This window comes from Boleophthalmus pectinirostris, unplaced genomic scaffold (assembly GCF_026225935.1).
Source record: "Boleophthalmus pectinirostris isolate CB_2022bp ecotype Guang Dong unplaced genomic scaffold, ASM2622593v1 HiC_scaffold_3, whole genome shotgun sequence".
Classification (NCBI taxonomy): domain Eukaryota; kingdom Metazoa; phylum Chordata; class Actinopteri; order Gobiiformes; family Gobiidae; genus Boleophthalmus; species Boleophthalmus pectinirostris.
In genome coordinates, this window is record NW_026571299.1 from 12,542,377 (window position 1) to 12,563,448 (window position 21,072).

The 21,072-nt window shown below is 38.7% G+C and overlaps 1 protein-coding gene across 1 annotated transcript in view; it reads right to left on the reverse strand.

Moving 5' to 3' along the window:
• Window positions 1-4,561: 4,561 nt before the first annotated feature.
• LOC129410978 (receptor-type tyrosine-protein phosphatase T-like) overlaps window positions 4,562-21,072 on the reverse strand; it is a 197,364-nt gene continuing 180,853 nt past the window's right edge. Inside the window, 1 exon segment of the mRNA XM_055160282.1 lies at window positions 4,562-4,722. Coding sequence (XP_055016257.1) covers window positions 4,562-4,722 — 161 coding nt within the window.

Genomic DNA, 21,072 nt, shown 5'->3' on the forward strand with positions numbered 1-21,072 from the left:
CGTTATAACAAGGTAGAAAGCTCCAAAAAAAGTCGATTTTGCATAATACGCTTTCTTTAACATAAACTTCTGGGCCTTGCGATGGATTTTAAACACGTAGTAGCTGTAATAAAAGACAAATTTCGGATAACGCAATGGCAAAACATTACACAATCGTAATTAATATCAAGTCTAAAACTAATCTTTTTGCTTTATCACTTATTGTGTGACTGTACATAATGCTCCACTCCCCTTTTCTATTTTCGCCTATTTGACTTGTGAGTAACTTGAAACTCTGACCTTTGACACTGTTAGCCTGAGGTAGGTACTTGAACTGAATTCTTACATTTCCCCTCTTTCATTTCTCTCAATAGTTCTCCTGATGCCCTTGGCCTCTCTATATATATTATGCCCTGTTAAGTCGGGTTGGCATTTCATTAGCATAATCCACTTGACCCTAAGGTTAACCACTGCTTTGGATTTTGCTCACATTCGTTTCTTTCTACGCTCCCTTCTTATTCCGCGCTTCTCATTTTCCAAGTTCTTGAGCTATTATGCACGAGCTCGTTTTAACCTCTCTGCATTAGCATGATTAGAATGACCTGTCAAAATTCTACGTTCACCTACTTTGAAATTAGTGACTAGATAATAATTATGTAAGCAAACAATTTACAGAGGTGCGCTATGGAAGGAGGTTTTGTCATCTACTCTCCATGGAGATGTTACTGTTTTGCCAGGAATTTTCCACAGTATCACATAGGGATGGGCATTCGATGAAATTTTCTTAATCGATCGTCGGAAGAATTAACGATCGATTATCGATTAACCATTAACCATTAACGTTTTTATATTAAAATGATCATCATTATTATTACTATCTGCACTCCTATTCTGCATAAATAAATTCAACTTTACGACATATAAACCGTAACGACTCTAGAGCCACATCAGCCTGTTTGACATTATAATGTGTTTAATTCAGTTTTGCGCAACTCTCACAGAAACTAAACTTAAAACCGTATCGCTAATTTGCATAAACTAAGCGAAGATAAAACTACAGCTCTTGTGTCGCTGATGCGGTCAATTTCTGTTGGATTAAAAGACATGACTCAGTGGAATACAGGTTAGTGTGACCATATCCGTTTGTTAAAACCAGGACACCGTACAGGGGCGGGAGGTGGGGACTCGTCATCAACATTGCGCGACTCTCACCTGGCAAAGCTTTTTCCCACTGGACACAGAAACATATGTGCTGCTTTGTACACTGTGCACATGGACTCACACTTGTCCCGAACGCAACGGAAAGTGTGGAATTTCTTGTACAAGTTATCGTTAAATACGCATTTGTGCTTCGGTACGTTGCAGACTGACCGAATGTTTGTGTCTCGCTCCTTCTGAGTGCAGAGAGACACATGTACGGACCCCTGTTTGGTCACGCTACGCACAGCAACCTACATTCGGTTTGTCGATTAAAATTAACGTAATCGATGAAATTCTTAATCATCAATTATCGATTAATCGATTAATCATGCCCATCCCTAGTATCCCATTCATTTTTTTCTTTCTTTTTTAAAATTTCTCCACAGATCCAAATCACAGGTTAGATCTGTGGAGAGGTGAGCTTTGTTTAAATGGTATTTTTGAGCAATTACAACATCTGTACTTGAACTAGGGTTGTCAAAAGTATCGAAAATCAGATACTAATTGATACTAAAACAACCGTATTTTTTGGAAGAAAAGATGCACCGGATTACAAGGCGCAATGTCAGTAATGTTGAATTCTCTTGTCTATTTTCATACATAAGGCATAAGGATTATAAAGGTGCATTAAGCGAAACAAACGGACGACAATTGAGACCTTAGCCCAGGCGTCCACGATCCATTTGCAGATCGTGGTGTAATTCACCCGGTGTTGCATCCCTGTCTTGGTGAATGTGTTTTTCTTTTCTTTTTTAAATTTATTTTATTTATTTATTTATTTTTTCCTACAAGGAGGGCTCAAATATGCCTTGAGTAATAATGTGTTTAATGCAGCTTTGCACTTGTTTGTTTACATTTTACAGAAACAAAACTTAAAACCACATGGAGCATTTGCATAAACTATAAGCGCTGAAAAAACCCAGCTCGCTCCTTGTGTCAGCTTCTGTCAGACTAAAGGACACAACTCAGTGGAATATGAGTGTTCTTTCTGTGACAGAGGGATGTTCTGCTGATGTTGAGTCTGTTCTGTGCTTCGATCACAACTTTTCAGAGATGTTAAATCTGCAGGTCATACGCAGAGACTGTATGAATGGACATATATTCTCTGTAGCTTTTCACTGATGTCATAAATACCAACACAGAACTATTCTTCGCCATTTACTCCACGAGGCTCCTGACTACAGTAGCCATAATGCACAGACAATCCATCAAGCGTTGCGGCGTCGTAACTTACCAAAGTTGTACTAAAACATTTTGACAGATTTTTGAGCGCCGTGCCCCACATAAAATCGGTTCGAGGCCAGTAAGCACAACCAGAATAAATACAAAAGGTGCACTGGATTATAAAACGCACTGTCAAATTTTGAGAAAATTAAAGGGTTTTAAGTGCGCCTTATCGTCTAAAAAATACAGTAGTATCGAAACTATATACTCGAAGTCCCATTCATAGGAAAGAAATAAACCTTTCCTGAATAACTTTATACTGATATTGAGCTGTATCAGAACAAGTATAAGAGCACATAGACTAGTACACGCCCAAGGACCACTATCGAACCTACCTGACAACTGAGAGATTACACAGATATAAGACCACATGGTAATATAAAATAAAGTACAAGCAGGAAAAGTTGCATGGTGCAGCTTTAAACAAACAAAAAAATATTGTGTCTATCCAAGTAACATCCAGGTGGTGAGAAGAGGTGGCATAAATTATCAAATAAACAAAATCGATGTGAATTGCAGCAACAAAAACTTAGCGTAAGCAGAACTACAGAGATAGAGGGATGAGAGAATAAATGCAATGAAAGAGAAGAGAAGAAGCAGGTGATGGTGGCAGAAGATAAGATATGCAGTATGGCCAGTATTTCCGTGGACATCTTTTATATTGGTGTATTTTGTGATTTTCAAATATTGTATTAGGGAACGCCTTTAACCTATTAGTATTTTTTTCTTATAATTTCCAAATATATTATGTAAATCACTGAAATCTAAGTTTAGTTTTAATATGAGGACACATTCACGTTTATCTGTATATCTGCAAAATAATCTTTCAAAAAATTTGTTTTAAAGGTGCTGTATGTAACTTTAATGGTTCAAGTTTGAGATGCAGCTTCGACTAGCAAGATCAATGATAAAACATGAGTAAATAAATACATATAATCAATAGAACAGATTCCGATTGTCAAACTGGATCCCAAAATTTTACCAAAATTCAGTATCATGATGAAACAACATTCTGTTAGGTCAGTAATATTTAATACAGATCGGGGCAGCTAACATTAATATTGTTAAAATGCAGATTTTTATTGTAATACAGTGAGTTTTTGGGTCCAGTCAGTAACAGAAATTATCAGGTTCAACATTTATGTATTTACATTTGGGACATTTCTTATGAAAATACAATGTTATAAATAGGGGAGTGTGGCATTGTCATACTGTAGGATCTAAAACCTGTCAAGAAACCGTGCAGTAATTGATACTTTGCAGCTGACGTCATGAACTGTAGGCTCTGCTCTGTCTGTGACTTTATTAGACTTGAATTCAAGCTTTGTTTTAACACAATCTGACCATAAAGGACTGATTTAGCTGGAACAATAAGCAGGGTTCCCACTCTTTTTCACTGACAACATTTCAAAACTTTTCCATGACTTTACAGTACCTACATGTGTAGAACTGATCAGACTTTTAGGGCTAAATATGAAATGTTAACCCTTTCCACTGACCTTATGGTTGGTATTGTAATTTTTTAACATTCAAAATACTGTTAGTGCATCTATTGTCGTCTCTTTTAAACAAAAGGTGCATATGTTTGGAAATAATCACAATAGCCTAATGAGAACTTAACAGAACGTTGTAGTTGCGTGAAAGAGATACTAAAATTCCATGACTTTTTCAAAACTTTCATTGCATTAACAAAGTTCCATGACTTTTCCAGGCCTGCAAAATGCCATTTTCAATTCCAATGACTTTTCCAGGATATCCCTGACCGTGGATGAACCCTTTATATTAACAACCTATTTGGTATTAGCCTACAGTTTTTCAGCTGTCACTCTCACCTTTTTTGTTGAAAATCAAACACCTAAACAGGACCTTGAACGCTCGTATTGATCACACGCTCCTGAAAATATATTATTTAAATCCATTTTGTATTTTCTCTTGAGTTTTCAGACAATCTAAACACGTTTTTGATAGTTATTGCCAATATGTGCTTTGTGTCACCATGATAACTCCTAAACATTCTTCCATTAAAGATTTGTTATTGTTATGTCACTGCAAAGTATCAATAAGATCTTACTAGTCAGAACTTCGAGGAATTTATATGTTTGAAAATCATGAATTAGCATTAACATACAGCACCTTTAAACCTCCCTGGCCTTTAACATCACATGTGGAGCGTGTTGAGATACCTGCGTTTGAAGGCGAGGAGCAGCCCCAGGAGGATAATGATGAACATGAGTATCCCAGCGATGACTCCGGCCATCTTCACCGTGCTGTCCACCTGCTTCTCCGGCTCCATCGCGTCCGAATCCTGGATCACGGCTCCTACGGAAACACACGCACACACAGGCACACAACAGGACGCACACAGTCAAATCTACAGGTCCACGTGAATGCAAAAATATCACAAGATCTACATTTAAAACACATTTATGTTTGTGCAAGGGCATGCATTCAGCGGTGACACAATGACACAATGACAATGAAGAGGACAATGAAGAAGACACTATGTAAATTTTTGGTTGGGGGTCCACACCTGCTTTGGATATGTCATTGCTCTGCTGGGAATATTCCACAGTATGACATTAAACAGCTCTACCTTACATATATTCAATTACAGGAGGTTTTACTGCTCAAAAATGCCTAAAAAACAGGCATTTTGACAGTGAGCGGGGTCGTCTCTCCACAGACCTGACCTGTAACTTGGTCTGGTTTAGTCTCCATGAAGATAGAAAGGTTTAAAATGCCATACTGTGAAATATTTCAGATGAAGCAATAACATTTCCACGAAGAAAAGCATTTGATAGACCCTTGACTACAAAAGTTACACAGTGCACCTTTATTAAATTTACAAAGTCTGCACAAATATTGAAATCATTTAATACTGTCAAGACAAAGTTTTTAAAAATGAAAAAAATTGTTTATTTTTAAATAATGTTTCGGCAAAAAAGTCTTCATCAGATCATTTTTCTTGCTTGGACCACAGATGCAATTTTTTTTTTTTACTTTTATTTTACTGTTCTCTGCTTTTGCACCTCTACAAGAACCGTTTCCTGATTCATTTGAAGATAAAGATTTTGCCACTAACGTAAAGGTAATACAAACTTTTACTACAGTAAGAAAGAAAGAAGGACAATTTATTTAAAGTTATTCAAGAAGATGTAATTGAGAATGACCCACATCTGGTCAAACCAGCCTCGATTTCACTGTTGTGAAATGTGCAGCTGACAAAATTTAAATTTAATTGTAATAAAATTTTGGGAAAAATGCAGCATTAAATTTTTTTGTGACAAGCATTTTAATTGGATTTGTGATTTATGTTTTGATAGTTTTGAGAGTGATGAGGTCTAAATTACAGCGTTAACACATACAATATTTTCTTGCCGGCAGAGGAAATTATCTTACATACTGTATATCCTTAGTCTCATGGCATAATTGTCTAAGTAATTTTTCAAGACTTTTTTTTATAAAATGGTTGAATATTTGTTTGAGTTTTATACAATTTGTCTACAAGTGTATACAATTAAAACCATCCAACCATGTTATAAGGGAAAAAAGAAAAAAAAGGTTTTACTGTACAGCCCAAATAGTGAAATAAATAATTCCAAAAACATTTCTAGAGACCAAAAATGTGACCAGCTTAAATCAATGGTCCACAATGTGTTTCTATGGCGCACAAACCACCAGAGTCAAGAAGTGTTTTATGGTGTAAGAATTGTCTTGATTGTCTGAGAACGGAGCCAATGACACCTACAGAAGGAGGAGGGTCTGGAGAGGAGAATTATTCAGAAAATAACTCAATTTGGCCAAAAAAATGACTAAGGCAGTTATGTGAGGAGGACATCGATATGTGTTCAAATTGCGCTTTTGGGTTTGCTTATCTTAATGAGTGTTCTGTGTGTCTGTGTTTTGTGTAAGTTTGCAGCTTTGTTTTTCCACACAGACTGTTACATGCAGACAAAGGCCAACAGAGACAGATCCCAAGGTGAAGACAATGAAACCAAACACAACAAGCAGGCGACAAGAAGAAGAGCGGAGAGCAGCGAGGAGATGGAGGTGTTCAGAATGTGCTGTATGTTTTGTGTCAACTTGTGGTGTTATAATGTAGTTTCCTCATCACAGACAGACTTGGAGTTTTGTGGAGTGTTTTGTTTTGTGCTTGCAGGGGTCAGTTTTGTGTAATATAGGACCTTTAAAGTTTAACAGTGAATGTGAAATCCATCCACTGATACATGGGGCATTTTTAGCGCTAATGCATAATTTAATTTTGTATTTCATTTATTGTAGCTGAAAATATAACTTGAAGTACATCTCTCCCTCCCAGCCCAGTGCCAATACACAACACAGGAGTGAATCAGCTTCACACAAATACAGAACAAATACACTGATAGGTGAAGGTAAAGACGAGGTTCATGGAAAGTGTGAACAAGATGGAGGACGGTATCGTGGTGGTGTCATCGTTGGCCTTGAGAAGAGCCATTGTATTCACTCATATTGATTGTGTTGGGTTACTGTTGCAGTATATACATTTGCCTGGATTGTTGCAAAATATGGCATCAACTTATCTATCTTTCACTTATTTAGTTACAAACCTAAACAGGTTTGATGGGAATTGTATTTAATTTGAAATGATTCTGCAGTTACACTGGAAACTACATTTATAAAGCGCTCAGCGTGTACTTGAAGATTCACATCATTCTACTTCACACAGAATATGGTTCATCCAACATCCACCACATGTTTTTTTCTCTACCCCAAATCAATCCAACATTGCACTTTTAAAAGTGGCTCATATTTGATTTGCACTGACCCCAGCGGCTGAATACCTGCCAGTCAAATAGATGTGTAAACATCTCTCCACCACAGCAGAGACAGACTATTGACTCTGTTAACACTCATTTTAGTCTGAGCTTCACTTCTTCAAAGAGGCACAAATACAGGCTCCACACTGTTTGTGGAGTCAGAGAAGAGCAGAGGTGAGCTGTGCACGTGGATGCAGTCCAAAGAAAACATTTAAAAGGAGAAATACATCAAACTAATGGAGAAAAAGTATTTCAAATGTAACAGTTTTTCATTGAGAAGTGTCAGATGCCCTGCTCTCTCTGGCACGAGCTTACAGCTCAAAGCAGCTTCTTGTTGTAACCTTGATAGACAAAGACAGGTGTTTAAAGGAATCATACAACTGTGTGGGAGTGAAGTTCAGTGCAGTAACAGCACAAGGCTCAACTCCGGCTGAAGCTCAGTCTAATCCTGTGAGGAGCCGACCACTGCTGCACACTTCAACAGCTTCATCACGTTTCTCTATGAGGCTCCATCACAACAAACTACAACTGTCTTTAACCCAACACACTACAAATGTCTTTAACCCAACACACTACAACTGTCTATAACCCGACACACAAACCCATCAGAGCTCACACACTTTGGGAAATAAATAAAATGGTCAAAAATACCTCTCTCTCTCTGAACGTCCTATACCCATCTTACAACGCTATAATTATTACTAAATGTATTTTTGTGAATTTACGTTATTGTATAAGTTACAGAGAGCTCAAAGTGGAACCGTTGTAGGTACCTGGGCCAGTTGAAAAGTGCCTACACAAACAGTTTAATGGAAAATATATAAATTTATAGTGGGAAAATGTGCAATGCAGTCCCCAAGAATAGGATGGTTGTGGAAGGGAACAGTAGCTTTAGAAAGACTAATCTATCACTCCATGTCAGGGTTTTTAAATTATAAACTGAAGGGAGGCAATAGAAAGTGACTCTTCAGTGCTGCCTGCTACATTCACCATCTGCAAACAGCAATAACTAGTCGAGTGGAGTCCCCCTCTCCCATCATGCGCTGTCTGTCCTGGTAATGTCCCACAGGTGAATTAAAGCTCCATTTTCCTCCTGAGTGCTCCTGACACGCCTCACCTGACCCCCTGTGTGAGCTGATAGGGTTCAACAGTTCACCGCGAAACACCAGAGCACCATCTGCGCTCCGAGTTCAGCTCTGTTTAACACCGTGATTGGCCATTTCAGAGCGGTAACAGCCTCTCAGCCAATCAGGAGGAGGCTGACGGTGCGGTGACTGGGACAAAGAAGTGCTCGTCAAATAGCGGCACGTTTATGCGGAGATGAGAAGTTCAAAAGAGAATTGGTTGATGATTGAGATCCAATATAGTGGATGGCAGAGTTCATTTTTTATGATACACTACAGCGCCGTCAAACAGGTGACCTCCAACCGCATGAGCTATGGTCAATATCTTGTTGTTACCAAAGCAGCTGATGGAATTATACTTAAGTTACAGGTCCCATATTACACAAAACTGACTTGTTGTTACCTCGCCAAAAACATACTTGGAGTTTTGTTTCATTCACACATGTTTGAGTAATCTTTTATTATTAGTCTCTTTACAGCTCCAAAGCTCAAAATGCTCTGTTCCACCTAGTGATGTCATGTTATCTTTTACCTTTAGTTCAGTAGAGATTGGCAATTTCAGGGCTGAAAGAGTCTAGAGAAGGTGTGAGTTTAAAAACACAGTGGAGCACTTAATCTTATTATGACATGAAATCTAGGAGTGAGCAAAAATATCCAAATATCGACATATCGCATTTAATGTGATGATACTGTATCGATATATTGCCAAGAGTATTTTTTTTGGTATATTTTACTAAATTATTTTGTTACAGCGCTACAGTTTTGTTGCTTGTTTAGTGAAAGGAAACTTGTTTATGCAACACATTTGACATTTTCACAGTTTTGAGGATAAAAATGGGCATGTTTCAAATTCACTTTGCGCAAGAAGTGGTTTAACAAAGACTTTTAGCATCACCGCCATGATTTTGCCATTATTATTATTATTATTATTATTATTATATATAGTGTTTTTTTTTTTAACTGCATCAAATCGATTTGAAATATATCGTATCAAAACGAAAATGCACTGTATGAAGATATGTCTCGTATCATGGCCTATGTCTCGAGGTATATATATGATATCGGCAACTTCTAATGACATCACAAGGCACATTTTCTGTTTGAGAGAAGAACTAAATATGCTGAATTTGCATGTTAAACATGTGTGAATGAAACAACACAATATTTCAGATATATTTTTGATGAGGAAACAATACTATAACTAAAAAAAAAACTGCTAGCCCTGTAGTTTACATCTGTACAGTCTGTACAAACATGTTCTGAAATGTGATTTTTATATTAGTTTGTCAGCTCACATTTCAGTGTTTTTGACAATTCTCATTTAAAGGAGCACTGTGTAACTTTTTGGTTTGGATCTGTCATCTTCTTGTTTCTATGGATATGTCATTGATCTGCCTGGAATGTTCCATTGTATGACAGATCTGACCTGTAACTTGGTCTGGTTCGGTCTCCATGAAGATAGAAAAGTTTAACACCAAACTGTGAAACACTCGAGGGGAAGCAATAACATCTCCATGAAGAAAAGTTACACAATGCACCTTTAAACATGAACTTGGAACAGAATCCTTTTCCCAAATCGTTCCGCTCTAACTAGGAAATTTCAATACATTTTCATTCTCCTTTATAAACTCCAGCAACTTTCAAAGCGAATGAATGTTAACAGTATTGACCATAGTCTAGCTGTGATCGATCTCGCGTCAAAACAAGCGCCACAATTACCCAGAAGCCCCGGCGTATATTTCTCATGAAGAGCGTTGTTGACACTCGCCATGAATACTTATGGCCGTGTTTATGCGGAGAATGGGGACAGAATGAGCAGTGAAGGCCTTGAGAGAGAGACTCCATATTGTATTTTCTGCCGTAAACTAGTCCGTGGGGAAGGACGGTTATTGATTGGAGACGGACTGCTCTGTGCTTCTCTGTCCCAGCGTTCGGCCTTCACGGGGCTGTCAGGGGAGTAGAGCTGGTGCCGACGCGCTGGCTGCTGCGAATATTAACGAGAAAGGACTGGCATTCAGGAGGAGAGGAAAAAAGAAGACTTCAGTGGGATTTCTTGAAAGAGGAAAAGAGGTGTAGACGAGCTCAAACTGAATTGTTATGGAGACGGTTTATACTTGTAATTTGTCTCCAACTTATAATATTGCATTTTTGTGTTATGGTTATTGTGTAGGGTTATAACAATATCCAAGTCTCACGATACAATACTGTCATGGTTTCAAACTCACGGTACGATATTTACTGTGATGTCATGGGAAAGCTATGGTAAGACATCGTTGGGAGGCTCACGATATGGGATGTTACAATATCGAAATCTCTCGGTACGATATTTTAACGATATACATCTCACGGTATGATATACATGTTCTCCTTAAAATGCCTTGACAAGACTTAATCCAAAGAACTAAGACTTAAAAGTGCTTAGAACTGTTATTTGTTTTTGTAGTCTACACTGAAATGGAGCAAAGGATTATGGTCTATGTAGTTCCCTCTGTCTTTTTTTTTAGCTATTGCTGGAGCATAACTCTTAATTTAAGCAAAGAGACTTGTAATTTGATATATTGTGATGGTCCACAATATTATTGTGAACTTTGATGATATCACAACATTTTGGTTATTGTTACATCCCTACTGTATATGAGACTGGGCGATCCAGGAAATTTTGCTGAGTTGGATCTCAGTCCCATGATATCTGCACATATCCTGATTGGGCTTTAAAGCCATTTACATGCTGATTTTGGTCGAGGATATGCCATAATGTTTACTTTGTATCCATACAAAGTTGTTTTACAAAAGCAGAGCCGCTTTTTACACAAGCTTTAAAGCGGCTCTGCTTGTGTATAACTCTCTCCATGGCAGAGCAACAAAGTACATCTGTGACATGTTAGTGCCATATGAACCATCTTGCACTCTGAGGACCTCAGGGACTGGCCTCCTGCTGGTGCCCAGAGTCAGGACTAATCACGGGGAGTCAGTGTTTCAGATTCATGCAGCTAAAACCTGAACCTGAACCCCCACCAAGCGGGTGGGGTTGTGCGGTGGCGCTTTTACTGACAATATTTTCAAGGACCGGTGCCGTGCGGGAGGAGGAGGATGGTCCACGCAGCATATGGGAGGAGGCGCAGCATGGATTAATCCTCGTTAAATCCTGGTTTAGTCTTGGTTAAGTCCTAGTTTCAGATCTTCTGGTTTAGTCCTAGTTTAGGCCTAGTTTAGTCCTGGTTTTAGTTCTGGTTTAGATCTGGTTTAGACCTGGTTTTAGTTCTAGTTTTAGTTCTGGTTTAGAGGCGTGGCCCGTGCAGCCAGTCCAAGCCCCGGGGGTTGGGGACCTCTGCTCTAGAAAGTGACGAGCTTTATGAAATCAAACTTGCTGAATGAGTACAGTTAAAGTGCATATGAATATAGTTAAGATACATTATATTTAAGATTTCCCAAAAGAACCTAGTTTTGGTCTTTTTAATTCTGGTGAAGTTTATTATTTTATTTCCTGGTTGGACACGTGCTGCACATATGACATACATAGAGGTAATTCCAGTTGGAGACATACTGTAGGTAGAAGTATTTCGTTTTACAACTCACCACCTCCTCCTGTATTTTCGTACTTTTCTTGTCAACTTATTTTCCACAAACTGCCACTTAACTGTTGAAAAAGTAAGATAAAAAAATTTAAAAAATCACAAAGTGCCAATGAACAACATGTACAAGAACAGAGGAATTACAGACACAGTCAACTAAAAGCTTGTCTAAAGAGCAGTGTCTTGAGCTGCTTTTTAAAAGAATCTATAGCGTCTGCCTCACGGAGGGCTAGGGGCAGGGCACTCCATAATTCAGGAGCCACAGCGTGAAAGCACACGTCACCCAAGTTTTAAATTGGATCTTTGAGACCATCAAGAGACTCTGACCAGAGGACCGGAGGGTGAGGCCTGAGGAGTAGGTGCGGAGAAAGTCATTGATGTACTGGGGCGCTTGTCTCTTTAAAGCTCTGTAAGTTAAAGCCAACATTTTAAAATCAACACAGGACTTAACAGGAAGATAAAACTGGTGCAATGTGAGGAGAGGAGACCCCCACAGCAGAGTCCTGCACCGGGTATGGGCAAATAGTTGATGAAACGGGCGGGTTTTAACATTCTGGAGTTTTATGGGCGGGTATGTGGGCAGCTAGTGATTACACACGGACGGGTCAGGACTAAATCAGGACTAAACCAGGACTACACCAGGACTAATCTCGGACTTAAAAGAGAGAGAGAACCCCGAGCGAGAGAGAAAGTGCGATCAGGTGACGCTGCACTTACATCAGTGCGCGTGGAAATCTGCTCCGGTCCCTTCGCCTGCAGTCACCCGACAGTCTACACGGGCGCACCTCCGAGCCAGTCCTGACAGTGAGTCCTGGTTTAGTCCTGTTTTAGTCCTAGTTCAGTCCTTTTTAGTCCTCCTGGTTCTGTCCTGGAATCAGCCTTGGGTTAGTCCTGGGTCAGTCCTGGTTTAGTCTTGGTTCAGTCCATGGCACGTGCTGCGCAAAAGTGCGGCATCTCAATCAATGTTTTTTTCTGCTCAGTAAATAATGCCTGTGAAGTGATGACAGTCAAGTCACGTCTGTGAATTCGTATTCGTACTGAAGAAAGTGTAACCGTTTCATTTCATTTCATGATTGTAATTCTTGAAGTCATAATTTTTCGATTCATATTCTGATGGATGCTTCAGTTAGAATGATTTGTATGTGATTTATTACGGGCATGGGTGGAATGTTAACAGGTCCGGGCGGGTGCAGGTTTAACTTTGATATAATCACGGGTTTACGGGTGGGTGTGGTGCTGCACTGCGTGGGTGCGAGCGGGTGTGGGTCTCCAAAAACAGACCCGTGCAGGACTCTACCCCGCAGTCAGAATGCTTATTTTTCTAAGCAATTGAAGCACCTGTATTTAAATAAATGTAAGGTAGATCTGTTTAATGTCACACTGTGGAACATTCAAGCAGAGCAATGACATCTATAGAGATAAGAAGGTGATGGATGCCAAAAAGTTACACAGTGCACCTTTAATGAAACCCATGCATTTTAATTTGGTTCTCGAGGCCTTCAAAAATGTTGCCTATTTAAATAGAAAGCTGAAACTCATGAATAGTCAAACAGACTGGAAGAGTTATAAAGACACTGACTAATATATGCATCAAAACACATCCTAACACTATAATAACAGTTATCTAAGCTGTTTTCCTCACCTCTAAACCTTTTAAAGAGAAAGATTTACATTTCAAACCACAGTGGATCACAGCTTTCCTCTGTATCAGTCTGATTATTTCTACCCTTTTGTCCTGTTTTTAAAATCGACCCTCTGCAGTGAGCGTGATAACATTAAACTCAAGGAATTATGGGTAGGAGAGATATTAAAAACATAATCTCATTTAGTACAGCTCAGATTTGATTCTCTGACGACGCACCGTTCCACTGTTCAAAGACTTATTAAATACTGATCCACGTCTGGATGTTTACAAATTTGGTACAAAACATTACGGATAATTCTTCACTTCGGTTTCGTAATGGCGTTTCAAAAAAAGTAATTGTTTCAAAATTATGCACGCGATGAGTTCAAGGGGTTATAATACAGATCCTATATGTTTTATCCAGGTTGAGTTATTTGTCTGTGGGCGTTTTGTGTGGATTAAGATGTGATGGTGTGAAACAGGATTACAAATCTCTACTCTGATGAACTCTGGGTTTTGTCTGTGTACTGCATGTGTTTATCCATTTGTATTTATATAAGAGGTGAAAAAAACAGTATTCCTAGTCATGACCCAGATAAAGATATTGTAAACATGCTTTAAAAGAGTTGTATTTTTACATTGAAAAACACTGAACTAGTTCCTTTTAAACTGTTTGCAGCGAAGTTAAAGGTCCTACATTACATAAATTTGACTCTTGTGAGCTTTTAGGTTACATTGACACTGAAATGAATCACTACATCACCGTATCGGAAACGATGTGTTTCTGTGTCCGCAAGCCTTCCCTATCCACACAGCTTTGCGCATATTTGTTCATGTTTTACAGAAACAAACTTAAAACCACATGGCTTATTTTCATAAACTAAGTGCTAAAAAAAAAAACTCGCTATTGTGCGCTGATGCGGTCCAGTTTCTGTCGGACTAAAAGACACGACTCAGTGGATTATATGTGTTCTTTCTGTAACAGAGGGGTGTTCTGCTGATGGTGAGTCTGTTCTATGCGTCTATCAGGTTGGAGATGGTTCATGTTACATATTTCCAAGATTATACGTCTGCAGGTTATATGCATAGACCGTATATACGAATGGACATATATTCTAGCCGATTAGCGTTTTGGCGGTGAATTACTTCGCGGTGTATAGACCTGTGTCAGCGTTTCAGCGTTTTCAGGCGTCCACACAGTGCCGGGTCGGATCTGTACTCAGATGAATTCATGAGAGCTGGCGGCACCAGATCGTTCCGTCTCTGGAGCCGTTTTCAATCGGATTAGTGCAGACAAACACCGCATCCGCAACGAAAACGACTCGAATACGTACTAGTGTGGACGGGGCCTTAGACATGTTAGAATGTTTTTACCACATCAAAAACATACCTGGAGTTGTGTTTTGTTTCATTCACACATGTTTGAGTAACTCTTGATTAGCTCAAAATGCTCTGTTCCACTTTGTGATGCCAAATTAACAGCTACTATTTTACCTTTTGTTTAGCAGTGGCAGGCAATTCCAGGGCAGAAACCATCCAAATGAAGCTAGTGAAGGTGTGTGGAGTTAAAAAAAACAAACAAAAAAAAAACACTGGAGCACTTCTTGTATTACCAAATTATTAACTCAGCCTAAATATGTTGCATGTGTGCATTAAACATGTGTGAATGAAACAAACAAAAAAAACCTCCAGGGATGTTTTTGATGAGGAAACAACATTATAACATAGATCAGAAAATAGCATAATATGTGCCCTTTAATTACAGTAACCCAACCTGTCTCTAAAAGGAGCTACACTAGTGGTTTATCACACCTAACACATTGATAGTAGTTTTTTTTTGTTTTTTTTTTGTCTCTCTTTCCTCTCTCCAGATGTTCCTCAGCTCTTTATCTCCTCTCGGTCAGATTTACGACAGCACAAGCGAGTGTTGTGTCGCTGCGTTCATGAGCAGGTGGAGGATGCACAGCAGTTAGGAGCGCAAGGACAACTCCCCCTGACTACAAAACACTATCACAGCACAGAGCCAACATCCCACAGTATGGCATTAAACATATTGGTAACACTTTATAATAAGGCAAACCTACTAGGGATGCAACGATATCACGGTACGATATTATCACAATATGCATCTCACGGTATGATATTTATTGCGATATTTTGATAATTTGAGGCTAAATTAATTGTAGATGGGATACTTTTTTTGCTTTTAAAATACGTCGTAATCCCAAGAATTTAAGCAGAAAACATATTTCTTCATGTTGTCTGCACTGAAATGAATCATGGGCTATGTAGTTCCCTATTTTTATCATTGCTTACTGTAAAACCATGCATTTAAGCAAAGGAACTTGTGATTCGGTATATTGTGATATTTTTGTGAGACTTTTGACGATACGATATCACGATATTTCGGTTATTGTTACACCCCTAAAACCCACAAATAATTGTAAATGTTTATTAAACAAACATTACCTACTCATTAATAAGTGTATAATAATCATTTACAAAAGGATACATGTCATTTAAAAACATTCATAAATGTTTAATGGTATTAATTTTATTTATTTATGTAAAACAAGGACCGTACACAGAATACACTGCGTCAGATTTAGCTATAAGATCCTGTCCATCCTTGGGCAGGTATAGAGACATTCAAGAGCCTATTTATATCCGGAATTATGAATGTTATGTTATGTTATTATGTTAATCGACCACGGTAATTAATCAAACAACAAACAAACAACTAAAAACAACTTATAAATGTTTATTAATCATTAACTACTCTTTCTTCTTCCCACTCCTTTTTTTGGGCCAATTTTTTTATTTCATTTTATTTTTATTTTTTTTTTTTATTTCTGCTATTATTTCATTAATGTTATATGTTCTATTGTAAAAGAATGTGAATTTCTTACTTGCCCAAAATAAATACATAAATCAAATGAACTACTCATGAACTATAATTACATGCTTGTATTTTTTTTTAGTAAATGTAAATAAACATTTACAAAGGAATGGTATGTATGCCTTATTTTAAAGAGTTAAGGTTTGCAGTAGTCCAACGTTATTCCTCACTTTCCTAACATATTTCTTGCATCCGAATTATTCACAGTGAGTTTATAAAATTATAGTTGAAAAGCATTTCACTACCACAGAGAGTAGAGCTGAGTTTTGCGATCACAGTTATTCTAAAAACAACTAGCAAGTTAACAGCGCGCTTCCTAATTCTCAGATTGCAAAAAACGTTTTAATATTAGGAGCAGACTGCACACGGCGACCTCCTTTTGACCCTAAGAGCTGCTTTTACGACGCATCTGTTCTGGGACAAATCATATTTACATGTAAAAATGACTGCAGCCACTTTAAAGTCTGACTCAATCGTTGGAAACAGAGGAAACTAAAGGTGAAATGTGGAGGACATTAAGAACAATGTCAAATGTTTGTCGCTGTCAGTGATGAGTTTTCCCATTAGAATCCCGAGCATGTGAAGTGGGCAGAGGTCTGACTGTTGCATCACTGTTGCGCTCAGTCCCAGTGTTAGTTACAGCACGACTCTGAGCCCAGTCTAATGAGAACATGAATAGGCTTTGACACGCATCACCTCCATCACTGGGTAAGCCTATCTGATTTATGTGTTATTATATCTGCTACTTGAATTGTGGAAATCATTTGGGCAAATAATACACACTGTAGTATCAACATCTATGAGACAAGTCTGGAGAATTTGAAACCAGAATTATTGTTTCATATTTCTTGTTCCCAAACGGTATTAAGAAGAAATGTATTTAGTTAAAGGTGCACTATGTAACTTTTCCATCGGGGGGATGTCAGCTGCTTGTTTTTATGGATATGTCATTCAGGGTTCCCGCTCTTATTCAGTGACAAAATTCGAAAACTTTTCCATGACTTTTTCATGACCTAAAATGAATTTTCCATGACTTTACGGCACCAACATGTGTAGAATTGGTCATACTTTTAGGGCTAAATATGAAATGTTAACCCTTTCCACTCAACTTATAGTTTGGTATAATAGTTTTATAACATTCAAAACACTGTCAGTGCATTTATTGTTGTCTCTTTCAAACATAAAGCGCATATGTTCGGAAATAATCATAATAGCCTAATGATAACTTAACAAAACGCTGTAGTTACGTGAAAGAGATAGTAAAATTCCATAACTTTTCCAAAACTTTCATTGAATTTACAAAATGCCATGACTTTTCCACAATTTTTCCAAGATTTGCATGACCGCGGGAACCCTAGTCATTGCTGGAATACCTGGAATGTTCCACAGTATGGCAGTAAACAGATCTACCTTACATTTATTCAGTTCCAAGTTTTATAGCTCAAAAAAGAGAGAAAGAAACTGAAACAGAGAAAAACAGTGAACGGGGTCGCCTCTCCACAGATCTGACCTATACCTTGGTCTGTATTGGTCTCCATGAAGATAGAAATGTTTAATACCATACTGTGAAACATTCCAGCCAAAACAATAACATTTCCATGGAGGCAAAGCATTTGATGGACCCTCCTCCAGAAAAGTCACACACCTTTAAAGAATACACCTGCATAACGTAATATATGCAGTATTTTATTTTTTTTAAATATTCCAATACATGGCCTAAAGTACTGCATTCTGTATTTTTTCACTTTAAACTGCATTATAATATCGTGTAAAAACAGCTTTATTTTCTTTTCATTGTTTATTATGCATTTATTTATCACTAGATAGAGAAGGAGAAATCACTATGCATGCAAAATAAGAGCTGTTTTTTTTTTCAGATACCATGAAGTAGGAAGCATAAATTGCACGATAAAGTACCACAATGTATTTGAAAATATTTAAGTGGCTGTCTGTAAAGGGAAAAAGTTCTGTCCTTGCGCCCTGATGAAAGTAATGTTGGCCAAAAAGCAGTGGTGCGTATGTTTTTAACCTTAACAGCCAAAATGCAATAAAGGCCTTTTAACTTCTCTAAAGACGGAATGCTTTGGGGTTTTGTTGTCTGTTTTTCTGTACGCATTTTTGAGATTTTACCCCACAGACAAGCATCTAAATGTTTTCAAGTTAAAAAGGAGTACTCTCCAAAGAGCACCTGTGTACCTGAACTATACTAGTACTGACGCAGCACTTTTCGTTGTAATGGAGCAAGCGTAACTTAGGCTGGAAGACCTAATTTCGGTCCATCTACCTAACAGCTTCTCCAGAGTTTACCTGCTCCTCAGCCTTCATCACCTCACTCTAAATACACCTCCTCCTCGTCCATTCAGCTCCCAGTCTGCCCAATTTAAACCCCCATCTCAGGTAAACAACAACTTTGTTTTGTGCCACGTCCAACCTCCTCCCGAGACCCTCCTTGGTTTTACATCATCTCATCGTCTCCTTCACTCTCCTCTTCACTCTCCTCATCCTCTCACCGTCGCCTTCACTCTAATCATCTTCTCACCGTCCTATTCACTGTCTTTGTCCTCTCATCTTCTCATTCACTTTCCTCATCTTCTCATCGTCGACCTCACTCTCCTCCTCTTCTCATCGTCTCCTTCTCTCGCCTCATCTTTTCATCCTTGCCTTCACTCCCCTCATCCTCTCATCATTTCCTTCACCCTCTTAATCCTCTCATCGTCCCCTTCACTCTAATCATCTTCTCATCGTCCTCTTCACTCTCTTTGTCCTCTCATCTTCTCATTCACTTTCCTCATCTTCTCATCGTCTTCTTCTCTCTCCTCATCCTCTTATCGTCGACCTCACTCTCCTCATCTTCTCATCGTCTCCTTCTCTCTCCTCATCTTTTCATCCTTGCCTTCACTCCCCTCATCCTCTCATCATCTCCTTCACTCTCCTCATCTTCTCATCGTCCTCTTCACTCTTTGTCCTCTCATCTTCTCATTCACTCTCCTCATCTTCTCATCGTCCCATTCACTTTCTTCCTCCTCTCATCATCGCCTTCACTCTCCTCATCCTCTCATTGTCGCCTTCACTCTCATCGTCCCCTTCACACTCCTCATCCTCTCATCGTTTCCTTCACCCTCTTCATCATCTCATCGTCCCCTTCACTCTCCTCATCCTCTCATCGTTTCCTTCACCCTCTTCATCCTCTCATCGTCCCCTTCACTCTCCTCATCTTCTCATCGTCCTCTTCAATCTCATCCTCTCATCGTCTCCTTCACTCTCCTCATCTTCTCATCGTCCTCTTCAATCTCATCCTCTCATCGTTTCCTTCACCCTCTTCATCATCTCATCGTCCCCTTCACACTCCTCATCTTCTCATCGTCCTCTTCACTCTTTGTCCTCTCATCTTCTCATTCACTTTCCTCATCCTCTCATCGTTGCTTTCAATCTCCTCATCCTCTCATCGTCGCCTTCACTCTCCTCATCTTCTCATCATTCCCTTCACTCCCCTTCACTCTCCTCATCCTCTCATCATCCCCTTCAATCTCATCCCCTCATCGTCTCCTTCACTCTTCTCATCCTCTCATCTTCTCATCGTCCCTTTCAATCTCCTTGTTCTCTTACCGTCCCCTTCACTCTCCTTAACTTCTCCTTATCGTCACCTTCACTCTCTGCATCCTTTCATCATTCTCTTCACTCTCCTCATTCTATCACTGTCGCCTTCACTCTTCTCATCTTTTCATCATCCCCTTCAATCTCCTCATCCTCACTTTTGAAACCTTCAGTGCCCAGACCCTCGGTGAGACAGACAGTGACACATCTCCTAAACATCATTTAACTGGCCACACCTTTCATCGCAATGTCTTCCTCTAATAATTTCTCTTTCTGTCTGTTTTAATCTCTCCAGGTTGAATAAATTTTTAATTCTCGTCTTAAGACCCGCTTTTATTCTCTGGCTTTTAACACTGAGTGAGTTGTGTTGTTCTCTGTGTCTTTTATTTACTCTTTATTGGTTTTATTTATTTATTACTATTCTGTGCTTTTGCTCTTATTTTATTTTACTGGTTTTATTATTTTAAGACTCGTATGATTAAATCTGAGCGTTTATTTCATCATTATATTATTATTGTTGTTGTTATTATTATGTATTTGTGCAGCACTTTGGAAACCGTTTCTGAAATGTGCTATATAAATAAAGTGGATTGGATTGAAAGCAACTATTTTCTATATTATACCCCCAAATGAGAACTAAGTCAGTGCATTTACTGCAAAAAAAATTGCATTCAGAAAATATTTTTGGTACTTCAACTTTCCAATACTGGTTCCAAGCTATTAGCTGCATAAACTTTTCAATATAGAAAACATAAATATGAATCACAGTGTTATTAGAGGAGGCTTGAAAGCACAAAAGCATCTCTTCTATAATAACGATAACAGTAGTTGCTCCATTCGGCTTGAGTACAGCTCCATATGAATGTAATCTATATTGATCTGATTGTGGATGTGACTGGCTGCAGAGCTGAGCCTCGGGGGACATTAAACCTGATGACTGTTCTTCTCTGTGTGTGGCTCCCTTTTGTGGCCCTATTGTTGTATCGAGGCTTTTGACAGGCGCTCTGCTCAGTCACATTCATATTCATCTGTCACGTCTTTATGCCACTCCAGAAAGCAC